Source organism: Panthera pardus, unplaced genomic scaffold (genome assembly GCF_024362965.1).
Source record: "Panthera pardus isolate Hobbes unplaced genomic scaffold, ASM2436296v1 HiC_scaffold_13, whole genome shotgun sequence".
Lineage (NCBI taxonomy): Eukaryota > Metazoa > Chordata > Mammalia > Carnivora > Felidae > Panthera > Panthera pardus.
The window spans coordinates 81,434,862-81,461,804 of record NW_026526688.1 but is presented as its reverse complement, the minus strand read 5'-3'; the positions used below and the strand labels follow the sequence as shown (position 1 = coordinate 81,461,804).

Here is a 26,943-nt window from a genome sequence, read left to right as displayed (position 1 = left end):
AGAAAAGAAAAGAAAAGAAAAGAAAAGAAAAGAGAAAAGAGAAAAGAGAAAAAAGAAAAGAGAGGGATGGAGGGAGGAAGGGAGAAGGAAGAAGGAAATGAACTAAAGTGTTTAAGTTTGAAGAATAACAACCAGGTAAGGATTAAAAATCATTTTTAAATTAACAAAGTCCTCATTTCCTTAGGTAAAGCAAACAGAGCTTTCATTAAATTTAACGCTAATCAAAAAAAAAAAAAATTTGGACAGATGAATAACCCTAAACTTAAAGAAATGAAGTAACCTCTACCAAGTTTTATCCTTATTGTATTTAGTGTGTTCAGGAGCTGCGATATGAAACCAGATCTGACTGCTTCCATGTTTTCCACAAGGCCCTCTACTTCACTCAGACTTAGTTTTCTTTTTCTGTAATTCATTGTACTTGGGTCAATTACAATTACTCTGGGGTAAAAGTGGTGGTCTTTTAGTCTGAATAAAAATGAAGACACTAAGGAAGACCAATTCGTTTTTTTTATTGTTCTATGTTCAACAAGAATGAACCCACAAATAGCTGAGAAAGGCCTAACCTCTCACAAATGCATGCAATTATGCTTATCATATGGGGAGACTGGGGTCAAGGCTCCAGATACTAATTATAACATAGCCCTCCGTTATGGCCATTTCTATTTGCCATAATTTGAACCTTGCTATTTATTGCCTATTGATGCTGTCTTTATTACATTACAGCATACATTTGGGAGACTTTTTTTCCCTAAAAATCCTACACGCAGGTAAAACTCAGGATTTACAACTTATTACAGAATCCAACAGGTTTTCAAGAAACTAGTTACCATTCCGGCCCCGCTGTGAGGTAGCAAATATTAAGCACGTTCATTTCCATTTCCATTTCAGCTGGGAGCCTTTCCCAGTCGGTGACACTTCGAGGGCAGTGAGCGCGGGTCCCTAATTTTAGTACAAATTAAAATGTTAATCAATACGAATGGTAACTTAAGAGAAAAAGCTACTCCATGCCTTAAACACTTGAGTTATATTTCAGTTGAACAGTTATTCCAATAGGCTGGAAATTGCTTGGCGGAGTTTGGAGTCTTCCTGATGTCACCAGTCTGTTAAAAGGCCCAGTTTGTGTGTACCCCACATTTGAAGCTTCTGGGAGATAAAAAAGCGGTCTGCGCTCGCGGGCCGTTGCACGCCGCGGGCGCCCGGGGCTGGACCCTGGCTCCGTTCCCCGGACTACTAAAGTGCCAAGGCCGGAAGGGTATGAATGTTACTCTCCAGCTTTGGAGGCGAACGATCCAATACGGACCTGCTTCATTTCTCGGCAGATTCCCAGCGCCCGACCAACTTCCCCACCCCGACGCAGGCCCACAGGCCTTAAAGCACACGCGTCCCAGCACACGACGGCATTCCGCGGCCACGTCCGCCAGGACCCTAGACCCGCCCCGCGCCGCCCTCCAGCCCCCGGCCGCCCTCCGGGCTCCGCGCGTCCGGCACCGGGTCCTGCGTCTGCGCGTCGCGGCCAGCGCGGGGCGGGGCGAACCGTGCCTGGCGGAAGGGGTGGGGCAGAGCCGCACTTCCGTGGCTTCGGGAGGGTGAGTGTGGGGTGGGGGTTGCGTGAGGCGTCTGGAGCCAGAGCTGGGCTCTGGCCTCCGGCCGCCGGTGGGGGCCAACCCCAGCGTCGGGGGCGCCTCCTGGAGGATTTGGGGTGGGGGAGGGAAAAGGAGAATATTGTTGGATTGGGCTATATTGGGAATGCGGGGTATGTGCTGACAGGCAGGCGTCGGCAAGTTTGGTTCAAAGGGAAGGGTCGCGCTGTAAAACAATATTTTAAAATTTACATCATTTTAGTCAGGTTTGTGAGCTTACTGTTGTGCCACAGTAAGGAAATTTTGGTGAGGTTGCTGGTTCCTTGCCGATGACAAACTTGGTGAATGGTTAACCAGAGAATGGAGAGGGAAAAGGCACGATAGTCCAGTGTAGCTACAATCAAAGAGTGAAATTAAAACTTGTATGGGGGCGCCTGGGTGGCGCAGTCGGTTAAGAGTCCGACTTCAGCCAGGTCACGATCTCGCGGTCCGTGAGTTCGAGCCCCGCGTCAGGCTCTGGGCTGATGGCTCGGAGCCTGGAGCCTGTTTCCGATTCTGTGTCTCCCTCTCTCTCTGCCCCTCCCCCGTTCATGCTCTGTCTCTCTCTGTCCCAAAAATAAAATAAAAAAAAAAAAATAAAAAATAAAAAAAAAATAAAACTTGTATGGAATATAATCTAGGATGTAAAGTAGGTTCACACTGAAAGTCAGAGTACCTAGACTTTGTCAAGTACTCTGGAAAGGCATGGGCTAAGTCTCTTCTAGCAGACATACTGTATTCAAATAATTTATATTTCTTATTAGCAAATGAAAGACCACCTAAGCAAAAATGTCATGATAAATTTTTTTATTATCTTTCTTAAGAGTTGTGCCCTAGTACATATACATAGGAAAACTGATCATTATAGCTCTTCCAAGTTGGTAGGAAATCAACTTTCTTGGAGGCCTGTGAAGACACTAAATCATTTTGGGTCATCTGCAATGTCCACAAAGTATTATTTTATTTTACTTTATTTTATTTTATTTCAGTTTATTAGAGAGAGAATCCCAAGCAGGCTCTTCATTGTCCGTGCAGAGCCTGACTGGGGCTTGACCTCAGGAACCATGAGATCATGACTTGAGCCGAAATCAAGAGTCAGATGCTTAACTAACTGAGCCACCCAGGCTCCCCCCCAAATATTCTTTTATTAGTAAACAATATTGTTTTGTGCTCAAGGTAATAAGAATTTTAAAAAGGGAACAATTCAGTTATTTTTAGGGCTGTGTTCTGTTAGAGGCAAAACAAATGCTAAAAGTTATGTAACCATAAGAAATGTAAATATCATCTTGAGATAGTTGAAGACTAAAGAAAACCTATATTTGGCATGGGAAGGACTGGCGACTGCTTGAAACATTTGCCTGTTAGCTGACTGTTGCCTCATATAGTCATGTATGAGGACATGTGGGTCCCTCATACATAGATGTACATAGGGCTCCCCAAGGCCATTTTGGATTTGAACTTGGGTGATAGCAATCGGGGTGAATGAAAACGTTTAATGGTGATGAAATTTTAAAAAATAGACTTTCCCAAACAGATTGAAACCTAAAAGTGGAAATTGGGAAATGTGAGTCGTAACTGGAAATGTGATAAAAGGTATAGTGGACAGGGAACCTTAGAGTATTTCCTGCATGAGTTCCGTATGTGTTCGGTATTACTCTTATATAACAATGACCTATTTAAAAGTTGCTTGTTTAAAAAGTCATTCTGCTCTACCAAAATTTCCTGAGATTATTTGAAAAGGAGAATGTAAAACCTTCTGTGGGGGATGGTGGGAGATGGTAAACAGATTAATGGCACCTGACAGTTTATCTTCTAATCAAAAATGATTACCCTTGAGAAATGGAAACACATGGTGTAACACTGCATTGCCTGTATGAACTGTGCTTTGCTGCAGACACTGACCTAAGGTATTGATTTTGGAAATCCTGTATGCTTTTTCTTGCCAGGGTAGTTATTGAAATTGAGAATATTCATTGGATCAATTTCAAGACAAATATCCCAAGTCAGACTGGCTGCTGCTGAGCAAATGTTTAATGAAGGAAAACATCCATATATTGAAATAAGACCTTAAAAAGAGAATCCTTAAATAAATATATATTTACTGTAAAATCTAGCAAAATGTATGTTTTCAAACATTGATTAATTGAGTAATCAGCATAATGGAGTTATTGACCCATACAAAATTCTAGTACACATTCTTTTATTCTGTGAGCAATAAAATATGCTGTGGGTACAAAGATAACTCATAGTCTAGGCAAGACTAACAACTTAACAATGTGACCAGCATTATAATTGAGGGATGTAGCCTGCGTAGGATGACAAGAGATATGAGTGACAACTGAAAGGGCATGGAAAGGGGCAGAGAACTGTTTATAGAGGAGACACTTGGGTTGATTTTTGAAGGCTGAAGAGGAATTTGTGAGATGATTAAAAGAGAGAAGGGATTCCAATCAGAAGGAACATCATGGACAATGGCCAAGATGTTTAAGAGTGGTTTTTCTGGGACCTGCATGCAGATCAGAATAGTTATAGCCATGTGGTAAAAGTGGAGGAGGGGAATGAATTAAGTTGGAGAGGTAGATAAGAGCACTCATAAAGAGTGTTATTATTTATGTAATAACTGTCTTAGCTGGATTATAAACTTTATGGTGTCAGAAGCTGTGTTGGACCCATATACCAATGTATAGCACAGTGCCTGGCATATAGTAGGTTCTCAATAAATAGTTGCTGAATAAATGAATGGCTGAATCCCAGGAAAACTTTTTATTTATTTTTTTTACAGATAAGGCAGAGGGAACTTTTTAAGTATTTTAAACAGAGGAGTATAATAGACTTACATATTATGATGATAAGTGGTAATATGGTCATAGTAGATGAGCGTTTTTCAGGCATAAGGTTGTACCTGTGGTAGGTTGTAATCTGCATTAAAAGAAAACAGAATAGAAAAGGTAACATTAGAGTGTATCGCGTGAATTAGCAGTAAGAAATGTTTTATGAAACTTTTGTTTCAGCTATATTCCTATTTGTTGCCTGATGTAAGTGTGTTTCTTCCCATGGACCGTGATCAAAGCTTGAAAGCCATTATAGTAAGGGTGGGAATGAGGGTGGTGTAGAGGGAATGGATATAAAAGAAGTATTGGAGGAAAACAAATGTGATTCTTAAAATGTTGCTGTCCATGTGAACCTTTTGCTTGAGAGGGGGTTCACTTACCAACTCATTTTAGTATTTTTGCCCACTTGGTGTTTTTCACTGTATATTAACAAATTGACATTCTGGTTTATTACAAATGGCAGTGCTTTGAGAGATCTCACTGAATGTTGTAAATGCTGCAAAATTTATCTTGTATTTTGGTAGTACACAGCTTAAAATTGTAGGATGAGACCTCCACGATTCTCAGGAATCATGAAAATTCATTGAAACAGTTTAATTTGATTATTGGCCAAGTTTTAAAATTTCTTTCCTTAAGAAAGCAGGAGAAGATGCGTAGTTACATGTGCAGATGGGAAGTCTTTTTCCCTACCTCCATAATTTTGCTACTCTAGAGGCTTAGTCTGTTCTGTAGGTGACATATTATAATGGTGGAGGGTTGTTCAGACAAGGCTGAATTACACTGGCTTTAAAAGAAATTATGGACTTCTTCAAAATCTGGTTGATTCATTAAATTAATGGGTTTAAGTATGTTATACACTGAGTTATCAGGTGTGAGTTATTTGTGGAGTGAAAAACATTTAAAACTTGTATAAATTTGGCTTATTCTATCACCTAGTATACTATTGGGATCTCCTACTGGTAAGGTTTGTACAGAAGATGTAAACTAATTTTTCATTATGGCTTAAGCAAAAAGAAAAAAAAAAATGAAGATAAACAGCCTGCCATAATCATTCTGTATTTAAATGTAAAGGGTTTTTTGGTGTTCTCTTGATGTGACATGACACCACCTGTCTTCATATGGATCTGGATTTTTTTATTGTTATTTTTATTTTTTTAAGTTTATCGAGAGAGAGAGAGAGAGAGAGAGAGAGAGCAAGCACAAGCAGGGGAGGGGCAGAGAGAAGGAGAAACAGAATCCCAAGCAGGCTCCACACCATCACCATCAGCGCAGAGCCTGACACAGGTCTCCAACCCACGAACCGAGAGATCATGACCTTTGATTCAAGATCAGGATTGGGGCACTTAACCGACCAAGCCACCCAGGTGCCCCATAGATCTGATTTTTCAAATCCATAGTTTTTCCCAAGTTCTGCCATTAGTTGTGAGGCCTTAAGTCAATCAGTGTAACTTTACTGAGCTTCACCTATAAAATAGAATCTTGTCTGCTATTGTGAGGCTTAGCTGAGGAAATGTATACAGGAATGTCTCACACATGATAAACGCTCAGTGAAAGGTAACAGCTGCTGCTCTGCTATTCACATGGTCCAGAAGGTTTGGGGGCAGCAAGAAAATCAGCCCCCAGAGATTTGAAGGTGTAAAAACCTTGAATTATATACATCTGGGTAGCTCTTTGGTTTTCGCAAAAGAATGGGGGAAAAGGATATCATCTTTTTCCTGATTCTTGTCACTTGAAAGCCATTTGAGATCTGTATTGGCATCAAAGGACAGAGAACTTCATAATCCCAAATTGTGATAAACTCTGCAGTGTAAACCATAAGCTTGTCAGATAGTTGGTCTGGATTTTCTGAAAAAGACTTTGATTAAATTATTATAAGAAATAACTATTCTAAATGTTAGAGCAACGTATATTACTATTTATTAGACAGTTTTTAGTTTCATCTCATTTATTTAGGGAATACTGTTTGTTTGCATCATTAGAAGTGGACATATTTTCATCTAGTAAACTCTTGTTACTGGGTTTTGATTCCTTACAAATTTATCTTTCTGTTTTGGAAGATTAGTTAGATGTCAAAGGTGCCTTGATTCAAAACAGGGAACTTAGAAGGTAGAATGTTTTTAGATCACACAGGTTAAGGAGGTACTCACACTTTCCTTTCAAGTATATTAGATTAACATAAGTAGAGAGTCCACTCAGGAACCTTAAAAAAATTAACCGATTACTATATGCCTGGCATTGTGCTGGATTCCGAGGAAACAGAATAAGACACTGTCTCTTCTCTGGGACAGTCATGGCTGGGCTGAGGGATGAGAATTGGTGGAGAGAGATCTGTAAATAGATAAATCAGAAAAGATGAATAAAACGTTGTGGAGCTTTGCAGATAGAACAGGTGACTGCCTGGGAAAGGTGGGGGAAGATGTGTCCTAGAAGAGGTATGTTTGAACTGAGTAGGAGTTTGTCAAGCAAAAATGTGGAAGATAAGCATTCTGCTAATTTAATTAGCATTCCACAGAATTTTTATTATAGCATATAGAATTTTTGCGTTTGTTTTTTAAAGCTGCCGTCCTCAAAAATGGTTAGTAGCCCACGTATATCACATTATTTCAGAGTTGAACTTCATATCTTAATATTATGTTGAACCTCATATCTTAATATGAGAATTCTGATAGAACCTGTGCACAGAAGCATAGCTAAAATATGACTATCACTTTTTTCACCTCATAAATAATTCTTTTTACTAGGTTTTTGAGTATATATGTTAATTTTATGTTTAATTGAGAAATTGACATATAAATATACATTGAATGTAACGCTGTTGGTCATAGTAACTGTTTAAATTAAGGACTCATCAGGTTTGATTCTCACATTATGAAATCTCAGTGCAGAAGGAAGCAAGTTACAGATTACAGATACAGACAAAGTAAAAATTAAATCATGAATAGTTACTAGACATTTCTTATTAAAAGTATACAAATTCTGTGTTTTATCTTTAAAACGGTTTGTTTTTTTTTTACTATAGCAACTGTATTAGTTTTCTTTTGCTGCTATAACAAATAACTACAAACTTCATAGCTTAAAACAACACGAATTATTCATCTTAGAGTCCTGTAGGTTAAAAGTCTGACTTAGGTTTTATGGGGCTAGAATCAAGGCATCTTTGTTCCATCCTAGAGGTTCAGCAAGGGTGGGCTGAGTCCTCCTCACGTGACATCATTTTGCTGTTCCACCTCCCTCTTTCATTTTAAAGGACTTTGGTGATTATATTGGGTCCACCTGGATTATCCAGGATAATCATTTTATCTTAAAGTCAGCTGATTAGCAACCTTAATTTCATCTGCAACTTTAATTCCACTTTGCCATGTAAGGTAACATATTCACAGGTTCCAGGGATTAAGACAAGGACATCTCTTGCAGGGGGCGGGGAGCTTCTGCCTACAACAGTAACATATGCTTCTTTTAAAAAATCAGAAAAATATGATTAACCAAAAAACAACATATAAGCACTATAATACCACTCATTTATAGATGAAGTTAATGTTTTGACATATGTATTTCTCTGTATGTGTGTTTGTATGTAAAATTCTATGAAAAATGGTGTAACACCTCCTTGTTTCCAGTCACACTTTTGGTAATCCCCTTTGGGCTCATGGATTTAAATCACACCTAAACACTTAATGATTCTCAAATTTACACTTCAGCTCTGACTCCTTCCTGAGACTACTAACACAACTGCCTACCCAGGATGCCACTTGGATATTTAGTAGGCATCTTAAACTTAACGTATCAGAAACTAAACACGCCTAATCTTACCCAAAACCTGACTTCCTGCAGTCTTCATCAGTTCATTAAAGGGCAACTCCATATTTGCTGTGTCTCAGGGTAAGACCTGTGCCTCATCCTTGACTGCTATCTTTCTGTCCCGTCCTATATCTCATTCATTAACAGGTCCTTTAGAATTCATCCAGAATCCTGATTTAACACTATCCCCACCTGGTTCCTGTCCTCATCATTTCTCATCTGGTTATTGCATTGATCTCTTTGCTGGCCTTCCCATTTCTGTTCTTGCATCCCCATCAGATCCTTTTAAAACAGAAGTCACATCAGGTTCTCCTTTGTCCTATCGCTTCCCTTCTCAGAGTTCCTCCAGTCCTATCTATAGTTGTATGCCCCTCTTTGGCCTTCTCTCCTATATTTCCCCTCTTATTAATGTCTAGCCACACTGGCCTCCTTATTTATATGTCTATTATCTGTTTTACTAGGATGTTAGCTTTATGAGGGCAAGAACTTTGTTCTGTTTTGATCATTATATCCCCTAGACTATTGCATGACACATGGTAAACGCTCAAGTGTTTCTTGAATGAGTGCTTTATAATCTTCTTTCTCTGTCTCTCAACATATTACTTTCTCTTTTTTGAGCATAGCTTTGTTGGATAATGAATCAGTCATGGTAAGATTTGTTAATTAAAGGGAATATTTTAAATAGTTATAATTTTCTCTTAGACTCTATAGACAGCATCTCTCCTATGGGAGGATAGATAGGACTAGGATTGGTAGTAAGAATGTTCTGTATCCTGGTCAGCATTTCCTCTTCTCTGCGCTTTGGCTCTTCCGAATGCTGCCACTGTCACCGCATACTTTTAAAAAAATGCTTTTTACTTGCTTTGGGAGGGGCAGGGTTACTAATACCTTTTAGTCAAAAGACTTCTCCTTTATCCCAAAATAATTTATTAAGAAAAAATGCCACAGAGAGTCAAAAGACCTGAGTTTGAATCCTGGCCCGCCCATTGGTTATGACTAATTTAGTTACCTAACTCACTCTTGTTTTCCTTCCCTTGTTAAGTGAGAATAAATAATAATAATAATAAATGTCATCATAGAATTGTCTGGGGAAATAAAGTGAAATGGAGTATTTGAAAATGGATTATAAGCTCTTGAGTGACAGGCAGGTGGGAAATGAAATGAGTTCAGATCGGCAGCCTTTTTTTGTTTGTTTGTTTTTCAGCAACTGCAACTTGCCAACCTCTGTAGTGAGCTTTGAGGATTCTAGTGTGGACAATAAGGTCTTGAATCTGACTTGTCTTTCCCTTAATGCCTTGCCTAAGTCCAGGTCCTCATCATCCCTTTTGGGTCTTTGCTAGGGTTTCCTAAACTGGGCTTTATGTTACCAGGGTCTAATTACTCTTCTTACCACCATTCCCGGTGTTATCTCCTAAAAACCAGAGCTGATGGTGTCACTAACCTTTGTATAGATCACTGTTGTGTCTCCACTGCCAACAAGGCAAAATATAGCTCCTTAGCCTCGGTTTACATCCTGGTCCAGCTTCATCTCCTACACTAGTTCCATATATAGACTAGGCTTCTGCCTCACTGACTTGTTCAATCTTCTCTGATGGCAGGGAAGAGACCAATTTCCATTTGTGACTCTGTACATTAAGTCATCAGCCTGGAAAGCCTGTCTCGTCCTTCAGTTTTTGTTTTTGTTTTTGTTTTTTTGTAATCCTTTCAGACTTAGCCCTGACATTGACCCCTCCATGACTTGAACCTTCTACTCCCCAAGGAAAGTTAGTTTCTATAATTTTCTCTGTTCCCACAGCCCTTCATGGTTTTTTTTTTTTTTTTTTTTGACATGGTGTTATTATTATTTTTTTATTTTTTATTTATTTAATTTACATCTAAGTTAGTTAGCTTATAGTGCAACAGTGATTTCAGGGGTAGATTCCTTAATGCCCCTTACCCATTTAGCCCATCCCCCCTCCCATAATCCCTCCAGTAACCCCTCTGTTTGTTCTCCATATTTAAGAGTCTCTTCTGTTTTGTCCCCCTCCCTGTTTTTATATTATTTTTGTTTCCCTTCCCCTACGTTCATCTGTCCTCTGTCTTAAAGTCTTCATGTGAGTGAAGTCATATGATATTTGTCTTTCTCTAATTTCACTTAGCAAAGTACCCTCTAGTTTCATCCATGTAGTTGCGAATGGCAAGATTTCATTCTTTTTGATTGCTGAGTAATACTCCATTGTGTGTGTGTGTGTGTGTGTGTGTGTGTGTGTGTGTGTGTATATATATATATATATATATATATATATATATATGCCACTTCTTTATCCATTCATCCATTCATGGACATTTGAGCTCCATACTTTGGCTATTGTTGATAGCACTGCTATAAACATTGGAGTGTATGTGTCCCTTCAAAACAGCATATCTGTATCCCTTGGATAAATGCCTAGTAGTGCAATTGCTGGGTCGTAGGGTAGTTCTATTATTAGTTTTTTTGAGGAACCTCCATACTGTTTTCCAGAGTGGCTGCACCAGTTTGCATTCCCATCAGCAGTGCAAAGAGATCCTCTTTCTCCGCATCCTCGCCAAAATCTGTTGTTGCCTGAGTTGTTAATGTTAGCCATTCTGACAGGTGTGAGGTAGTATCTCATTGTGGTTTTGATTTGTATTTCCCTGATGATGAGTGATGTTGAGCATTTTTTCATGTGTCAGTTGGCCATCTGGATGTCTTCTTTGGAGAAATGTCTATTCATGCCTTTTGCCCATTTCTTCACTGGATTATTTGTTTTTGGGTGTTGAGTTTAAAAAGTTCTTTATAGATTTTGGATACTAACCCTTTATCTGATATGTCATTTGCAAATATCTTCTCCCATTCTGTCGGTTGCCTTTTAGTTTTGCTGATTGTTTCCTTCGCTGTGCAGAAGCTTTTTATTTTGATGAGGTCCCAATAGTTCATTTTTGCTTTTGTTTCCCTTGCCTCTGGAGATGTGTTGAGTAAGAAGTTGCTGCAACCAAGATCAAAGAAGTTTTTGCCTGCTTTCTTCTCGAGGATTTTGATGGCTTCCTGTCTTACATTGAGGTCTTTCATCCATTTTGGGTTTATTTTTGTGTATGGTGTAAGAAAGTGGTCCAGGTTCATTTTTCTGCATGTTGCTGTCCAGTGTTCCCAGCACCACTTGCTGAAGAGACTGTCTTTATTCCACTGAATATTCTTTCCTGCTTTGTCACAGATTAGGTGGCCATACGTTTATGGGTCCATTTCTGGGTTCTTTATTCTGTTCCATTGATCTGAGCGTCTGTTCTTGTGCCAGTACCATACTGTCTTGATGATTACAGCTTTGTAATACAGCTTGAAGTCCAGGATTGTGAGGCCTCCTGCTTTGGCTTTCTTCTTTAAGATTGCTTTGGCTATTCGGGGTCTTTTCTGGTTCCATACAAATTTTAGGATTATTTGTTCTAGCTCTGTGAAGAATGCTGGTGTTATTTTGATAGGGGTTGCATTGAATATGTAGATTGCTTTGAGTAGTATCGACATTTTCATAATATTTGTTCTTCCTATCTAGGAGCATGGAATCTTTTTTCCATTTTTTTGTGTCTTCTTCAATTTCTTTCATAAGCTTTCTATAGTTTTCAGTGTATAGATTTTTCACCTCTTTGGTTAGATTTATTCCTAGGTATTTTATGGTTTTTGGTGCAATTGTAAATGGGATTGATTCTTTGATTTCTCTTTCTGTTGCTTCATTGTTGGTGTATAGGAATGCACCCAATTTTTGTGCATTGATTTTATATCCTGCAGTTTTGCTGAATTCATGATTCAGTTCTAGCAGTTTTGGGGCAGAATCTTTTGGGTTTTCCATATTGAGTATCATGTCATCTGCGAAGAGTGAAAGTTTGACCTCCTCCTGGCCGATTTGGATGCCTTTTATTTCTTTGTGTTGTCTGATTGCTGAGGCTAAGACTTCCAATACTATGTTGAATAACAGTGGTGAGAGTGGACATGCCTGTCTTGCGTCTGACCTTAGGGGGAAAGCTCTCAGTTTTTCCCCATTGAGGATGATATCAGTATTGGGTCTTTTGTACATGGCTTTTATGATATCAAGCTATGATACTTCTATCCCTACTTTCTGGAGGGTTTTATCAAGAAAGGATGTTGTATTTTGTCAAATGCTTTCTCTGCATCTATTGAGAGGATCATATGGTTCTTGTCCTTTCTTTTATTGATATGATGAATCACATTGATTGTTTTTGCAGATATTGAACCAGCCCTGCATCCCAGGTATAAATCCCACTTGGTTGTGGTAAATAATTTTTTTTAATGTATTGCTGGATCCGGCTGGCCAATTAATATTTTGTTGAGGATTTTTGCATCCATGTTCATCAGGGAAATTGGTCTATAATTCTCCTTTTTAGTGGATCCTTTGTCTGGCTTTGGAATCAAGGTAATGCTGGCTTCATAGAAAGAGTTTGGAAGTTTTCCTTCCATTTCTATTTTTTGGAATAGCTTCAAGAGAATAGGTGTTAACTCTTCCTTAAATGTTTGGTAGAATTCCCCTGGAAAGCCATCTGGTCCTGGATTCTTGTTTTTTGGCAGATTTTTGATTACTAATTCGATTTCCTTACTGGTTATGGGTCTGTTCAAATTTTCTATTTCTTCCTGTTTCAGTTTTGGTAGCGTGTATGTTTCTAGGAATTTGTCCATTTCTTCCAGATTGCCCATTTTGTTGGCATGTAATTGCTCATAATATTCTCTTATTATTCTTTTTATTTCTGCTGTGTTGGTTGTGATCTCTCCTCTTTCATTCTTGATTTTATTTATTTGGGTCCTCTCCTTTTTCTTTTTGACCAAGCTGGCTAGTGGTTTATCAATTTTGTTAATTCCTTCAAAGAACCAGCTCCTGGTTTCATTATCTGTTCTACTGTTTTTGTTTTATTTTGGTTTGGTTTCAATAGCATTGATTTCTGCTCTAATCTTTATTATTTCCTGTCTTCTGCTGGTTTTGGGTTTTATTTGCTGTTCTTTTCCCAGCTCTTTAAGGTGTAAGGTTAGGTTGTGTATCTGAGACCTTTCTTCCTTCTTTAGGAAGGCCTGGATTGCTATATACTTTCCTCTCATGACCGCCTTTGCTGCGTCCCAGAGGTTTTGGGTTGTGGTGTTATTTTCATTGACTTCCATGTACTTTTTAATTTTCTCTTTAACTTCTTGGTTGGCCCATTCATTCTTTATAAGGATGTTCTTTAGTCTCCAAGTATTTGTTACCTTTCCAAAGTTTTTCTTGTGGTTGATTTCGAGTTTCATAGCGTTGTGGTCTGAAAATATGCACAGTATGATCTCCATCTTTTTATACTTGTTGAGGGCTGATTTTTTGGACATGGTGTTATTTATTCTGTGGACTTTTGAAGTGCTGAGATTATGTCATTTAGGGTAAGATAATGAGACTGACAGTCCACCTAAGAAGGTGTAATGGGTTGAATGGTGACCTTCAAAAAGAAATCCATGTCCTAATCCCTGGAACTTGTGAATATGACTTTTATTTGGAAAAAAGGGTTTTGCAGATGACATTAAGTTAGTGATCTTGTGATGAGATCATCTTTGATTATCTGAGTGGGCCCAATTCAGAGACAAATCTCCACACCGAGGACAGACATGAAGAGAAGGCCAAATGAAGCCCGAGGCAGAGACCTCAATTGTGCATCCATGAGCCAAGGGACACCAGGGGCCACTGGGAGGGGCAGGGAACCGTCTTCCCCTACAGCCTTCAGAGGGAGTGCAGGCCTGCTAACACTTTGATCTCTGACTTCCAGCCTCTGGAACAGTCAGAGAATACATTTCTGTTGTTTTAAGCCACCCAGGTTGTGGTTATTTGTTACAGCAGCCCTAGGAAACGAATACAGCAGGTCAGAATAAAATGACTGGAACATGGTAAAATGTCATTGTCATCACCCAACAATAACATTATCATCACTATCATTCTTAAACCTAGCCTGGGACCTGAAAAGTAGCATACACTTAGAAAATAGTGGTCGAATAAAAATACATTTCTTTCCTGTGAGCTTCCAGTCTGTGGTAATGGTGGAGGTATTGTTGAGAAGTGTGCTTACAGTGAGCTTCCAAAATAGATCCCCCTCTGAACTTTTTTGTTTTAAATATCTTTTTTGTATGTTTGTGTGAAGGGTGGTAGTGGATGTTTTAAATTGTTTTTTTTAGAACCATTTTTTACACAGTTTTCCATAAACTGTCCTTTTAGAAGAAGACTAATTTTGTACAAATAGAAGTCATATTTCCCCCAAAATAGAAAAAATGATGAGCAGTTACAGTTCTAACAATAAAAAATACTTAAAATGTCTTCTTTTTCCTATTAGAATGTTATTTAGTAAAATTGATTTCATGCTGATTGGTCTTGAAATACAATTTAGAGAGGCACTTTGGAGCAATCAAGTAATTTATTTCATTCTGCTACGAGGAACTGAAAACCAAAATTTTCAAATAATCATAAACCCGAATTTGGTAGGCCATATGTATCATTTGTATGTAAATTGTAGTTTGCCACTGGAAGCTAGGTCTGTGACCTAACTCTTAACCAAAGTTTTATAAATTGGTATAATAATAATAAAAGCTAATGCTGTTGATTTAATAAATAATAATAAAAGCTAATACCTCTGTATTTTCTTGACCCTCCATGTACTATGTCAGCTTTCGTTGTCGAATACAGTTTGGAGTGGAGAGTATCAGTAAATCTGAGTTAAAGCATCCTCATCTAATTCCATAGTGGTTCAAACTTCAGTGTGCTTATTTCTCTACAGAGATTCTGATTCACTGGGGCTGGGAGTATGCAGTTTTAGTAAGTGCCAGGCGGTTCTGGCCATGGTTTTTAAAAAAATCCTCTTTTTTAAATGTTTATTTTCCAGAGAGACAGAGACAGAATGCGAGTGGGTTAGGGGCAGAGAGAGGAAGACACAGAATCTGAAGCAGGCTCCAGGCTCCAAGCTGTCAGCACAGAGCCCGATACGGGGCTCGAACTCATGAGCTATGAGATCATGACCTGAGCCAAAGTTGGATGCTCAACCGACTGAGCCACCCAGGCACCCCTGGCCATGGTTTGAGATAGGCTGATCTAGTTACCATACAAACCTCACAGTTCATTTCACATGAAGGCCCCGGTGGCGGTGGTGGTGGTGATGATGGTATGCTTATGTTAGGCCATACTTTGAATATATACTAGGGTGAGCCTATTGAATACATACATTTATCTAAACTTAGGCCTCAAGTGCCTTCACTACTAAGCACTTTTTTTTTTTTTTTTTTTTTTTTTTTTTTTTTTGTAGAGAAAGAGTAAAAGGCCAGCATCAGAGGGATTTTTTAAAACCTTTTGAATGAGTTTCAAAATAGGGTATATTTGATCTGAGGAAGTTGTAAGGTCTGTAAACAGAAGAAAATAAACATGGCATAGAATTTCTACCCTACAGGGTTTTTTGTATATTTTTTGTTTCGAAGAAAATTTTAATGTACATTGTATTTCACAGTAGAACAGTAACTCCATAATTTAGGGCTACTCTGGTTGTTAACTGTAGGCAAGGGTGGGGGGAATCTTCTCTCGTGTTTGGTAAGAAACTTTCACCTATTTGTACTGCCAAGAAGCCTGATTATGTGTGTTTTAGAATATAGAGAAACCACTAAGCTTGCAGTTTTACTAACTTCAGAATCTTAATTGTACACTGAACTGGCAAAAATATGTTTTCTTCTTCTAGGGAATCACAAATCACATTGAGCCGAAAAACATCCAGTGTTTTCTGCAGTTACAAACAAAATGAATATTCCCATGTTACTACAACACCCTCACCGGCATTTCCTAAAAGGCCTTTTAAGAACACCTTTTCGACGTTACCACTTCATCTTTCACTCAAGTAGTCATCGCGGATCAGGAGTCCCTTGTGCTCAGCCATTTAATTCTCCTGGACTCCATTGTACAAAATGGATGCTGCTGTCAAATGGTTTAAAGAGAAAATTATGTGTACAAACAACTTTAAAGGAACACACGGAAGAACTTTCTGATAAAGAACAAAGATTTGTGGATAAACTTTATACCGGTTTAATCCAAGGGCACAGGGCCTGCTTAGCAGAGGCCATAACTCTTATAGAATCAACCCACAAGAGGAAAAAAGAGTTAGCCCAGGTGCTTCTTCAGAAAGTATTAGTCTACCACAAAGAACAAGAACAAATAAATAAAGGAAAACCACTAGCATTTCGAGTGGGTCAGTCTTTTTTTTCCCCTTTATGTCTGTTTAGTAAATATTTTTCTACATTTTGTCTGTTTTGAAATAGGTCTAAATAGTTTTCAATCTAATGGGAATTCTTTTTTCCTTTTCAGAATTTTGGGCTGGATTTTAAATGCCTTTTCTTTGCAAATATTAGTCTTATTATGTTGGGGGGTGGAAAACTGTCATGGTCATTTGAACCAAGGCTCTGTATTTTAAGAGAATAATATAAGATTTCTATTTTGGCAAGAATCATGCTGTGGCTCCCAGGATAGAATATGCATATGAGGAACTTTTACAGGTTTACTCCTCTCTCTTGGTAGTCCTTCTGCTTGATAGTCTAAAGTAAATGACTTGGTTTTGTGTTTCTATCAACTGTAATTATTCTTATCACATTTCAAAATTCTACTTCTCGGGTGTTTCATTAGTTTCTATGGACAAACCTCTTTCAGGTACTTTTTGTTAAAGTTTCTGGCAGTTGCTTGGCTCTAAGCACAGCCAACTCAATGCCAAAATGTATTTTAAAGGAGGGACCGTATTCATTTGCTATCTAAACTATTAGATGTTCACTCGATTTCTTGAACAGTTGACTAGATTCCATAGTTGTAAATAAGCTTGTTATATATATTTTTTAATTGCGCATTATAAAACAACGTAGATGTGTTTGGGTGGAGTGAGAGCTTTTCATGATGGCAAAATAGGTGATTCCAACCAACTTTCCTACCAAAAAGAACTAGAAATGGTGAACAAAGTGCAGAAATTGAATAAATACACTTAAAATACACTTAAAAGTTGACTAGCATTGCGTTAGACTTACATCTCAGTTTATTGATGATATGGGATTAAAGCCTCCTAATTTTTATGGTAACGGTATGAATTTTAAAGATAATTTCAAAAAGAGTTCACCAACCAATATTTGTATTGGTCTGCGTTGTTCACACATCCTATTCTGCCATCACTGAAGGAACCCTCATTTTGACAGTACTACGTTGGGTGTTAATAATCTTTACGTATTGCAGACAAAATAGCAGACTCCGAAAGAGAAATTCCAGCTATAACAAAGTGTTTACTTGATACACCTAAAGATATTTGAAGAGAGAAGGTCCCAGAAATATCTAGAGTTAACCAGCAACTCACACATAACTAGTAACTCATAAATTTTCATTGCTATTCTGGTTCTTTTATCTTGGTCTTATGAGGCCAGATAAACCTGTGTCTCTGTGGTAGTTATTTTATTACCATCATAAATACGAGTAACAGATAAATACGAGTAACAGATTCAGTTACAAATACGAGTAACAGTAACATCATAAAAACAGTAACATAATAAATACAAATAACAGTAACAGTAACAGTAACAAAACACCCGTACCGATGTTTAAGACAGAGACCTGCCCTGAAAACTTCAGTAAGGAGCCAAGCATACCATATGACGTACACATACTTTTGAATATAATTACAATTAAATGCTTAAGTTTTATATACTTTGTGAGCATAACACATATATCTCTTCCTTTATGCCATATGCTGTTCAAAACATTGCAAACATTAACATCTAATTCTTGACAACAACCTGAAGAGATAGGTGCTATCATATGCATTTTATTGCAGAGGAAAAAGGCACAGAATGGTTAAGTAACTTCACCAAGATTACACAGCTCAGAAGAGGTGGAGCTAGAACTGGAACTGGCCACCTGGCTGCAGACTGTGTGGTCTTATCTGCATGCTCTGTGAACTCTCCAAGCAGGGGAGTTTTCTGCCTCTCTTCAGACAAATTAATTTTTCCTGGATCCAGTTGATAGGATATATTTTGAGTTATGGGTGGGATGAAACAAATTATCCTTCATAAATAGAAAATTATTTTCTCAGTCACTGGGAATTTCTAGAGTAGTGAGTTGTTTTTCCACTGGGAACATAGAAGTACAGCCCCGGGGTAGGTGGAATAATGACTGGTCATGATGAGAGGTGGGCAGATGTTGAGGGAATGTAGCACATTAACGACAGAGGCAATAAAGTCTGTCCAGAAAGATCTGCGTTACGGTAAAAAGGCATATCCTATTTTATAATCTTATAAAGTGAATTTGGTGAACATACGGAGCTCAGGATTGTTTTCTTCCTCTATATTACTCAGGAACTAGATAAATAGTGTTTTGTTTCATTTAGGAAATGTGAAATACATTAATAGGAGTTTTAATAAATTAGGAGAAATAGAAGGTAATCTATTTGAATAGAACTTATCATAGGGCTGATTTCATTTCTTAAATTAGAAGGATTCTCTCTACTGTAGGATTGTCTGGGCCCCCTGGTGCTGGAAAATCAACCTTCATAGAATATTTTGGAAAAATGCTTACTGAGAGAGGGCACAAATTATCCGTGCTAGCTGTGGACCCTTCTTCTTGTACCAGTGGTGGTGAGTATTGCTGATTCTTTTTAAACTGCAAAGCAGGGGCTCGTCGGGCTCTCTGTTATAATTTAGTGGGAATTTGCACAGTCAGGTGACTTCTAACCTCTAGCGGAGTTTGGTCTCACTGAAAGAAGGGAGTCCTAGGGGCAAGGTGGAGATTGAGGGAGGTAGTTTGGGGTATTAGGCTCCTTGGCTTGTGGGTAGTCCAGGAGTAGCCTGGCTACTTAGAGAACTAGGAAAACAGGTGCCAGAAGTTGAAGATCATCAAAAGCAAATTTGAGCCCTCTATCACACCTGAGGCTAGGCCCCCACTTCCCTCCTGTTGTTTCCTCCTGGCAGCATCAGCCCCTATGCAGTTCAGAAAATGGGTCCGTCTGTTCATTGCCTTTTTTCTTATATTGTTGTAACATCTCTTAAGCTTAAAAGAAAATCTTATTGCTCTTTACAATTTGTCACCCGTTAATATTACATGTTCGGTTCAACGGAAAGCTCTTAGGGGGTCCATGTAATATACCACTGTTGTCCCTACAGCACTTAGCATGGTATGTCACGTACAGTGCTCAGCAATTACTGATTCAGGGTCACACAGTCATCCGAGTTTACTCATAGCTCATCAGAGATACGATGAATAAACTTAGTTTCCCCAAAGGATCATTTAAGGAAAACATAAAGCATGCTATATAAATAGGAAGGTTTTTCTTCCCTTATCCCTCTTTAAGATTTAGGCTTCTCACATTGCAGTTATTCATTTCACAGGTGTTTGAATGTCTGCTATAGGCCAGGCATTGTACAAGGAAGGTACCACGTTGTGTAATCGTGAATGAGACACAGTCCCCTGGCCTACGGACCTCCGTATCTTACTAGGGAAACAGACATATACACACAAGCCATTACAATGTAATGTGTGTTGTGGCGGGGGGAGGGAATACAGGGCACTTTGTGGAAATGTTTGGTTTGCATACAGTGGGTTTAATGCTAAAAAATAGAGATGATATTATCATATTTTAGGGGCTTTAGGTCAGAAAGGTGGACGACAATTCCTGTCACCACCCATTGAGAATTTTAGCTGAGAGTATGCACGGTTTTTGATTGACTAAAATAAAAATGTTAACCATAAAATAAAATTGTATTTACAACGTTCAAGATTAAATCCATATCAGTATATTACCTTATTTTCAGTCTAAGAACTTTGGTAAAGGTAAGTATTTGAACAAAGAATTTTTTTTCTTTAGTGTTTATTTATTTTTGAGAGCGGGAGCTCAAGCAGGGCAGGGGCAGAGAGGGGGGACAGAGGATCCAAAGCAGGCTCTGTGCTGACAGCGGTGAGCCTGATGTGGGGCTTGAACTCAAGAACTGCGAGATCAGAACCTGAGCCAAAGTCAGCACTTAACCGACTGAGTCACCCAAGTGCCCCAGAACAAATAATTTTTTTTATGGTGGCTCTCATTTTCATATAGGTGAGAGATCTTTTTTTCTCTTTTCCTTTGTAGTATTCTAGAATACTTGCAGTAGCAAAACAAAACCATAGCTTGAGATAGTGATATCAGGTATGGTGACAAGATAGTCTGATTAAAGTTGCATAGCTATGTGGTTCTTAATTCTTAAACTAAAAATGAACGTCCCTTTCTCAGGTAAGAAAAAAAAAATACATATATAGACTTTGAAAGAAAAAAATACATGGGGATAAACAGGACACTATAAGTTTACATTTCTACTTTAATATTGCTATAGGACTGTGCATTTGAAAGTAGCATGATGCTAAGGTTGAGAAGCATTCCTTTTTTGGCCTGTAGTCAACCTTGTTGTGTTTTGGATTCACAGATTCCAGCAGTAGCTTTGAGATTTCCCTTAGGGTCTGCAAGTGACAGTTTTGGACTCACTGGCTAAGACAATTATATGGGAGAGTAATTTCATAATGTTTAGTTCAGTGTGTTAAGATCTATAGGATAATAATTTAAAGTATAGCTTTGGCAGATTGTTGACTTATCCAGAGATGATTTCATGTAGAAAATTATTTTAGGAAAAAGTTTTAGAAAAACAGCTAAATATTTTTAGAAAAAAGTAAATAAGGTAGTTGAGATGCATGGTAGGCATGTGCTCGAGAATTAGAACCTATGGGAACTCTAAACTGGAGTCATGAGTGGAGAGATCATATCTTTAAGGAACTTCTCAATGTTTAGCATCAACTTTATGTGGAGAAGTTAGCTCTTAGGCAGAGTGAAAATTGAAATTAGGGTTAGAACAGCACTACACCTCCAATGTTGTTATATGGCTAGAGGAAAGTAAAAGTTAAAGGGAATTTCAACAGTTCCAAGGCTTTTATTTTAGTCTTTTAGAATTCGCAAGTAGTGACGTTTACCAAAATACTGTAGTAAACCTTGGAACATCATTCATTCTGTACCATAGGTATTAAATTAATTGCCTACTGGGAACCGGCAGTCATTACAGAAAATGTAAGACGTGGTTCCATGGGCAAGGAACTTATACTAAAGCACTGGCACTAATGACAGTCTTGGTGTGGGACACTGAACGATGCTTAGCAGTATCCTTGGCCTCTACCCACCAGATGCCGGTAGCGTCCTGCCCCCCGTTGTGACAAGTAAAAATATCTTCAGACATTGCCAGATTTCCTCTGGGGTCATAATCATCTCCAGTTGCAAACCATAAAGACAACAATGTTAAAAGGACAGTAAAGAAGCTGTCTTGGCTGGAATTGGAAGATTGATTTGGGGGCAGTGGAAGCTGAAATTGGACAGGTAAGGTAGGGCTGCATTGTGAGGGCCTTTAGTGTTAGACTGAAGAATCTAGATTTGAACCTCTAGCCAATGGAAAGCCGTTATAAATTTTGAGGGGCTTGAGGTGTTAATTTGACATCATACACGCTGTGTGGCGCTAAAGCTCAATTATATGAAATGATTTTGAGATCTTGGGAGAAATGTCATAAGGCACTTCCCCTGGGAATTGGCTGATTGATAATTGGCCCCTATAGGTGTTCCATGATTATAAAATGTAAATGTGTGTTTTAGGATCACTCTTAGGTGATAAAACCCGAATGACTGAGTTATCAAGAGATATGAATGCATACATCAGGCCATCTCCTACTAGAGGGACTTTAGGAGGTGTGACAAGGACCACAAATGAAGCCATTCTGTTGTGCGAAGGAGGGGGATATGACATCATTCTTATTGAAACCGTAGGTGAGTATGATTTTCTGTTTCATAACAATGAAGTACTATAACAAATGCTATATAAAGATGAGTGACAGCTAATACCATTTTGTTCATTGAGCATATATTTACTAAAGGTGTCATTAAATACGAGGTACTGTATCTTGGATTCTATAGGAGATATGAGAATATGGGCTATCATCCTTACCTTTAAAGAAAAGCCATGTGTCTGGAGAACTGTTACACAGGGGTGGTATGTTGTAAGTACCAGACGAGAACTGTAAGCATTGGAAACGATATTTTAACATAACACCTATTTTGTTTAAAGCACATTTCACATGTCTTCAATATTCGCTCAGAAAATTCATGTAGCTGGGTACCTTTTTAATACAGGGCCATGTTTTACTTCATCTTTATATCCCTAGCACATAGTTATACCCACTGAAAAATACTGAAATGGAAACCCCAAGAAATTCGCCTTCCTCTGGAGAGACAATCCACTATTACTGAGTGATAAATGTTTGTGACACAGTCTGACTTGGGTTTGAGGGATCATGGAAGACTTCCAGGAGGAGGTGACAGTTAAACTCCATGCTGAAGGAGGAATTGGAGTTAAATAAAATGAAATAAAGAGAATAAGAGGACATGGCCCATTTAGAGAACTGCAGTTTGCTCAGGAGATTTAGCACATAGAGTGTGGAGGCTGGGCATGAAGAGAGATGGGGCTGGAGACTAGAAGCTCCACCATTTAAGGGTGGATGGGGGAAGAGTTGCCCATGCAGTAGTAGGAGAATCAAGGTAGAGGACCATAAGAACCAAGTGCATGACCTGGAAGTTGCATTTGACTGCTTGTCCCAGAGACTCGAAATGTGACTCAAACAGAGAGTGGTTTATTTTTTGTGAACAGAAGAAACCTGGAGGCAGGCAGTCCCAAGCAGGCCTGGTCATTGTACAGTGGCCTTGGTGTCCCGGGTTTCTGTCTCTGCTCTCCATTCTTAGCACTTAGTTCCCATCCTCAGGGTTGCTCATGGTTAAAAGACAGCTGATGAAGCTTGAACTGTCACATCCACCTTCTAGGTAGGGGGAGGGAAGGTGAGGGGAAGGGGTGGGCCCCTCCTAGCTGGGTCAGCTCCCTTTCAAGAACTTTCCTGAAAGCCCCATCTAGTGACTTTGGCTTTCACTAATTAATCATCTCTAGCTGAAATGGGTTCAGGTGACTGTGGGCTTTCGCCTGGTACATCGATGCTTCTGACAACATTGGGATAAGGAAATAGGGGAGAATAAATATGGAATGGACAACCAGAAGTCTCTGCCACCCCAGTGGACAGAATTTCGAGAGGAGTTTCAGTGGAGCAGGTGATGTGGAAGTCAGATTTAAGTGGATTGAAATTAATGTGAAGTAATGAAGTGAAGACCAGTGAGCACATGTTGATTTTTTTTTCTAGACACTTAGGTATAAAGAGAAATGAGAAATATGGTGATAATTGGAGTAGGTTGTGAGTTTTTGTCTTATTTTTTTCCTGTTTGTTTGGCTTTCAGATGACAAAGACATGAGCACAATTCCTGTCAGGTGTTGGGGGACAAGAGCCTGTAGACTAAGGAAGTTAAAGATAAAGCAAGGGCAAGGGCACAGAGGAAGTGGGAAGGAAAGAGAGGGTAACCTTCAGCCAGTACTTCTTATACTGCGACTGGAGAGGAGGCAGTGAGCAGAGCTGGTGTTCGGGCCCGCTGATCTGCAGAGGGTGGAGAGGGAAAAGCCGAGGGGGTTCTTGCCTTTATTTCACTGCCACGTAGGAGTCATGGTCATCATCATGCGGGGAGATTATGGCACAGTAACTGTAATAGCCACTGTGAGAAATGGGAAGGCAGCTGACTGAGGGCGTTTGGGGGCATTGCTTTTACCAGGCAGTGAGGAGGAGGTAGCAGATGTTAGACACCATGATCCTGCTGTGGTGCCTGTTCTCGAGCCATTTCTCCGGCACGCTTACGGAGGAGAGAACACGGGTGGTTGGACTGATCCATGGGTGGGGGTTTGTGGGGCTCACAGGAAGTTGAGAAGGCAAGAAAGCTGAACATCTTGACAGGCATGATCTAGGGTTAGAGCCACATTGCTCAAGCTGCTTACCGCTGAGAGGGAAGCCAGGAAAGAGTTGCAAGGGGGGAGGAGAGAATGGACATCTCGATGTTCTCCATTCAGCCAAGACTAAGGCTAATGGGAATAAGCGAAGGGGAGAGCTGGGAAGGTCACAGTTTGCTCATAGGAAAGCAGTGCATTTAATAAATTCTCGAGAGGTGGGGTGTTTAAAGTGGGATCAGGCTGAGTGTGTGATCGTGGGTACAAGTGAATGAAGTGGAACGGGAATGGTGGTCAAGGTAGTTGAGAAAGCAAATTACTATGAATATTTTAGCGTATAGTTGTGATTTACAATTGCAGGTGTGGGTCAGTCGGAGTTTGCTGTTGCTGATATGGTTGACATGTTTGTTTTACTACTGCCACCAGCGGGAGGAGATGAATTGCAGGTAATTATATTGACTTTTTTTTCTCCCTAAACACAAAGTATACATCTCTGAAAGTACAAATTTCCGGTGTTGTGTTTCTGTAAATTAAGTTGCTGTTAATGTAGGGAAAGAAACAGCATTCATATTGGCTACAGTACCTGAGTCAAAGACAGATTCTCTATGTTTTTTCTCAACTTATAGTAATAGAGTTTATGACCTCGAGCTAACCATACAACTTAGATTTTTCCACCCGCAACACGGGAGTGAATGGAATACGTGGACAGCTCTAGCCAAAAGAGACTACTGTTGTGTGGGTGTTTGTCGTACAGAGACTGAGGCACTGTTTGCTATCAGGTTATTTTTCTTCAAATGTAAATTGGAGAAAAAATTACAAACATTAAGGAAAACTTCAAAGACTTTGTTTATGGAAATGCAGATGTTAGCGATAGGTGTCTTCTCTTTTTAAGCACTTAATGACGGATGATTTTGCATCCTGCAGTGTTAGCTCATGAGAAAGGGAACCCATCATGAGTCAGTGTGAATTGTCTCCTGCCACTCATTCATGTTGTGTCTTAATGACATATTTACTCTAATCGTGAATGTATCTTAGCATGTTAGTCTCTACACTTGGAAGAGACATTGTAGATGACTTCTGTAATCCCAACAGCTGGTGCTTCTGAGTAATTTCTGTTGAGTGATTGTAATTCCTGGAACCCAGGGTTTAGGAAGATGTAGAGGAAAAGTTAGTTCATAAAGTGCGTGACTCTCAACTGACTGTTGTCCCATTTTTGGCTATAATCAAATGAAGTATTTCTGATACATCACTGTCTTTTTCACTTTAGGGTATCAAAAGAGGCATCATTGAGATGGCAGATCTGGTAGCTGTAACTAAATCTGATGGAGACTTGATCGTGCCAGCTCGAAGGATGCAAGCAGAGTACGTGAGCGCACTGAAATTACTCCACAGGCGTTCAGAGGTCTGGAGACCAAAGGTTAGCTTGCCTTCCTTTCTGCATTTTCACCGAGTGGATCGTGCACATTAGAAGAGAGGATTCAAGTCCCCAGCTAGACAGATAATCAATCTTTGCTTGTATGTGAGATTACAATTTTAAAATTATGACAAAGCCAGAGTGTGTAGTCATGATTTTAAATCTAATCCTTCAACCACTAGATGTCAAAAACTAGATGTGAGGGGATAGATTAGATTGCTTAATGCTTGACTTGAGCCATTTGGAAGTGATAGCAAATCCATTCTGAAAGGAACCATTCTTAAGATTATGGAGCAATTAGTGATTTGATTATCTTTATTAGAGTTTGAGTAGGAGAGAAGAGGCTTTTGATGTGATAGCTTCCCTTCCCATTATGCTTGTTGGGTGCTATTTTCAATAAGGAAAAAAAAAGACAAATTCTGTAATAAATGGTACGGTAATATTGATGTGGGCAGCTTTATCTGCAGGAGGACACTATGTTATTAAAGAATAAGCTACAGTCACTACAGTGAGAACAGCCACAACCTGTCTTCCCATCAGCTCCCGGTCTCCCTGGTCACGTTGTCTGCATTGTACATGCAGGTGCTGGATGCTCAGCTCTTGGCACCTGCTGAATCAGGGAACTCTGACAAAGGGAGGTTATGGGGCTATTTTCTCAACTGAGTTTCATGGTCTAGCACTCAGGCCTCAGGGAAACCCACCCAGCCCTGCCCTTCTCATCCTCGTGACCCTCTCTCATTTTGTCTGTGTTGCCCCTGAAGACCATCTGAGCAATCCTAACAATTGACCAGAATAGACCCTGGGCTAAAGATTTTGACCTTGAATCAGTGTCTTGCTTCTGCATGTGTTTAGTAATCCTAGTAAGTGACCTCAGTCTGTTTCTCAGTATATTCACTTCAACACAGTGATAAAATGTCTCCGTTTCACTTGCCTATTTTCATACACTTTAAGACTTAATTGGCAGGAAACCAGGCTCCCCGTGAAAATGTTTTCTATCATTTTAAGTAAAACGGTTTTGGGTTCTTCCCTTTTTAATAGGTAATTCGTATTTCTGCCAGAAGTGGAGAGGGGATCACTGAAATGTGGGATAAAATGAAAGAATTCCAGGACCTCATGCTCGCCAGTGGGGAGCTGACTGCCAAACGACAGAAGCAGCAGAAAGTTTGGATGTGGAATCTCATTCAGGAAAGTGTGTTAGACCATTTCAGGACCCATCCCGCAGTCCGGGAGCAGATTCCTCTTCTGGAAAAAAAGGTTCTCAGTGGAGCCCTGTCCCCAGGACTAGCCGCAGATGTGTTGTTGAAAACTTTTAAAAGCAGAGACTTGTGAAATATATCCTATATAATGATTTTATATGACATTTCATAAAGCATTTTAATATTAAAGGTCACTTATATGCCTGTA

General features: G+C 39.2%; 1 protein-coding gene across 2 annotated transcripts; it reads left to right on the top strand.

The window, feature by feature from the left end:
* Positions 1-1,202: 1,202 nt before the first annotated feature.
* MMAA (metabolism of cobalamin associated A) lies at positions 1,203-26,943 on the top strand. 2 transcript variants are annotated; one of them, XM_019420646.2, is made up of 7 exons: positions 1,203-1,586; positions 15,974-16,477; positions 18,768-18,890; positions 21,911-22,081; positions 24,486-24,571; positions 25,393-25,542; positions 26,578-26,943. In XM_019420646.2, exons 2-7 carry the CDS (start codon positions 16,033-16,035, stop codon positions 26,866-26,868), a joined length of 1,266 nt encoding a protein of 421 aa, XP_019276191.1. In that variant the 5' UTR covers positions 1,203-1,586; positions 15,974-16,032; the 3' UTR covers positions 26,869-26,943. The 2 variants fall into 2 exon arrangements, with proteins under 2 accessions (XP_019276191.1, XP_053757192.1); XM_053901217.1 differs by lacking the exon at positions 1,203-1,586 and adding an exon at positions 5,496-5,814.

Coding starts and splice junctions, on each gene's coding strand:
- MMAA (XM_019420646.2), top strand. CDS start 16,033: ATGAATATTCCCATGTTACTACAACACCCTCACCGGCATTTCCTAAAA. Junction 22,082..24,485: donor CATTCTTATTGAAACCGTAG/GTGAGTATGATT, acceptor TTACAATTGCAG/GTGTGGGTCAGTCGGAGTTT. Junction 25,543..26,577: donor CAGAGGTCTGGAGACCAAAG/GTTAGCTTGCCT, acceptor CCTTTTTAATAG/GTAATTCGTATTTCTGCCAG.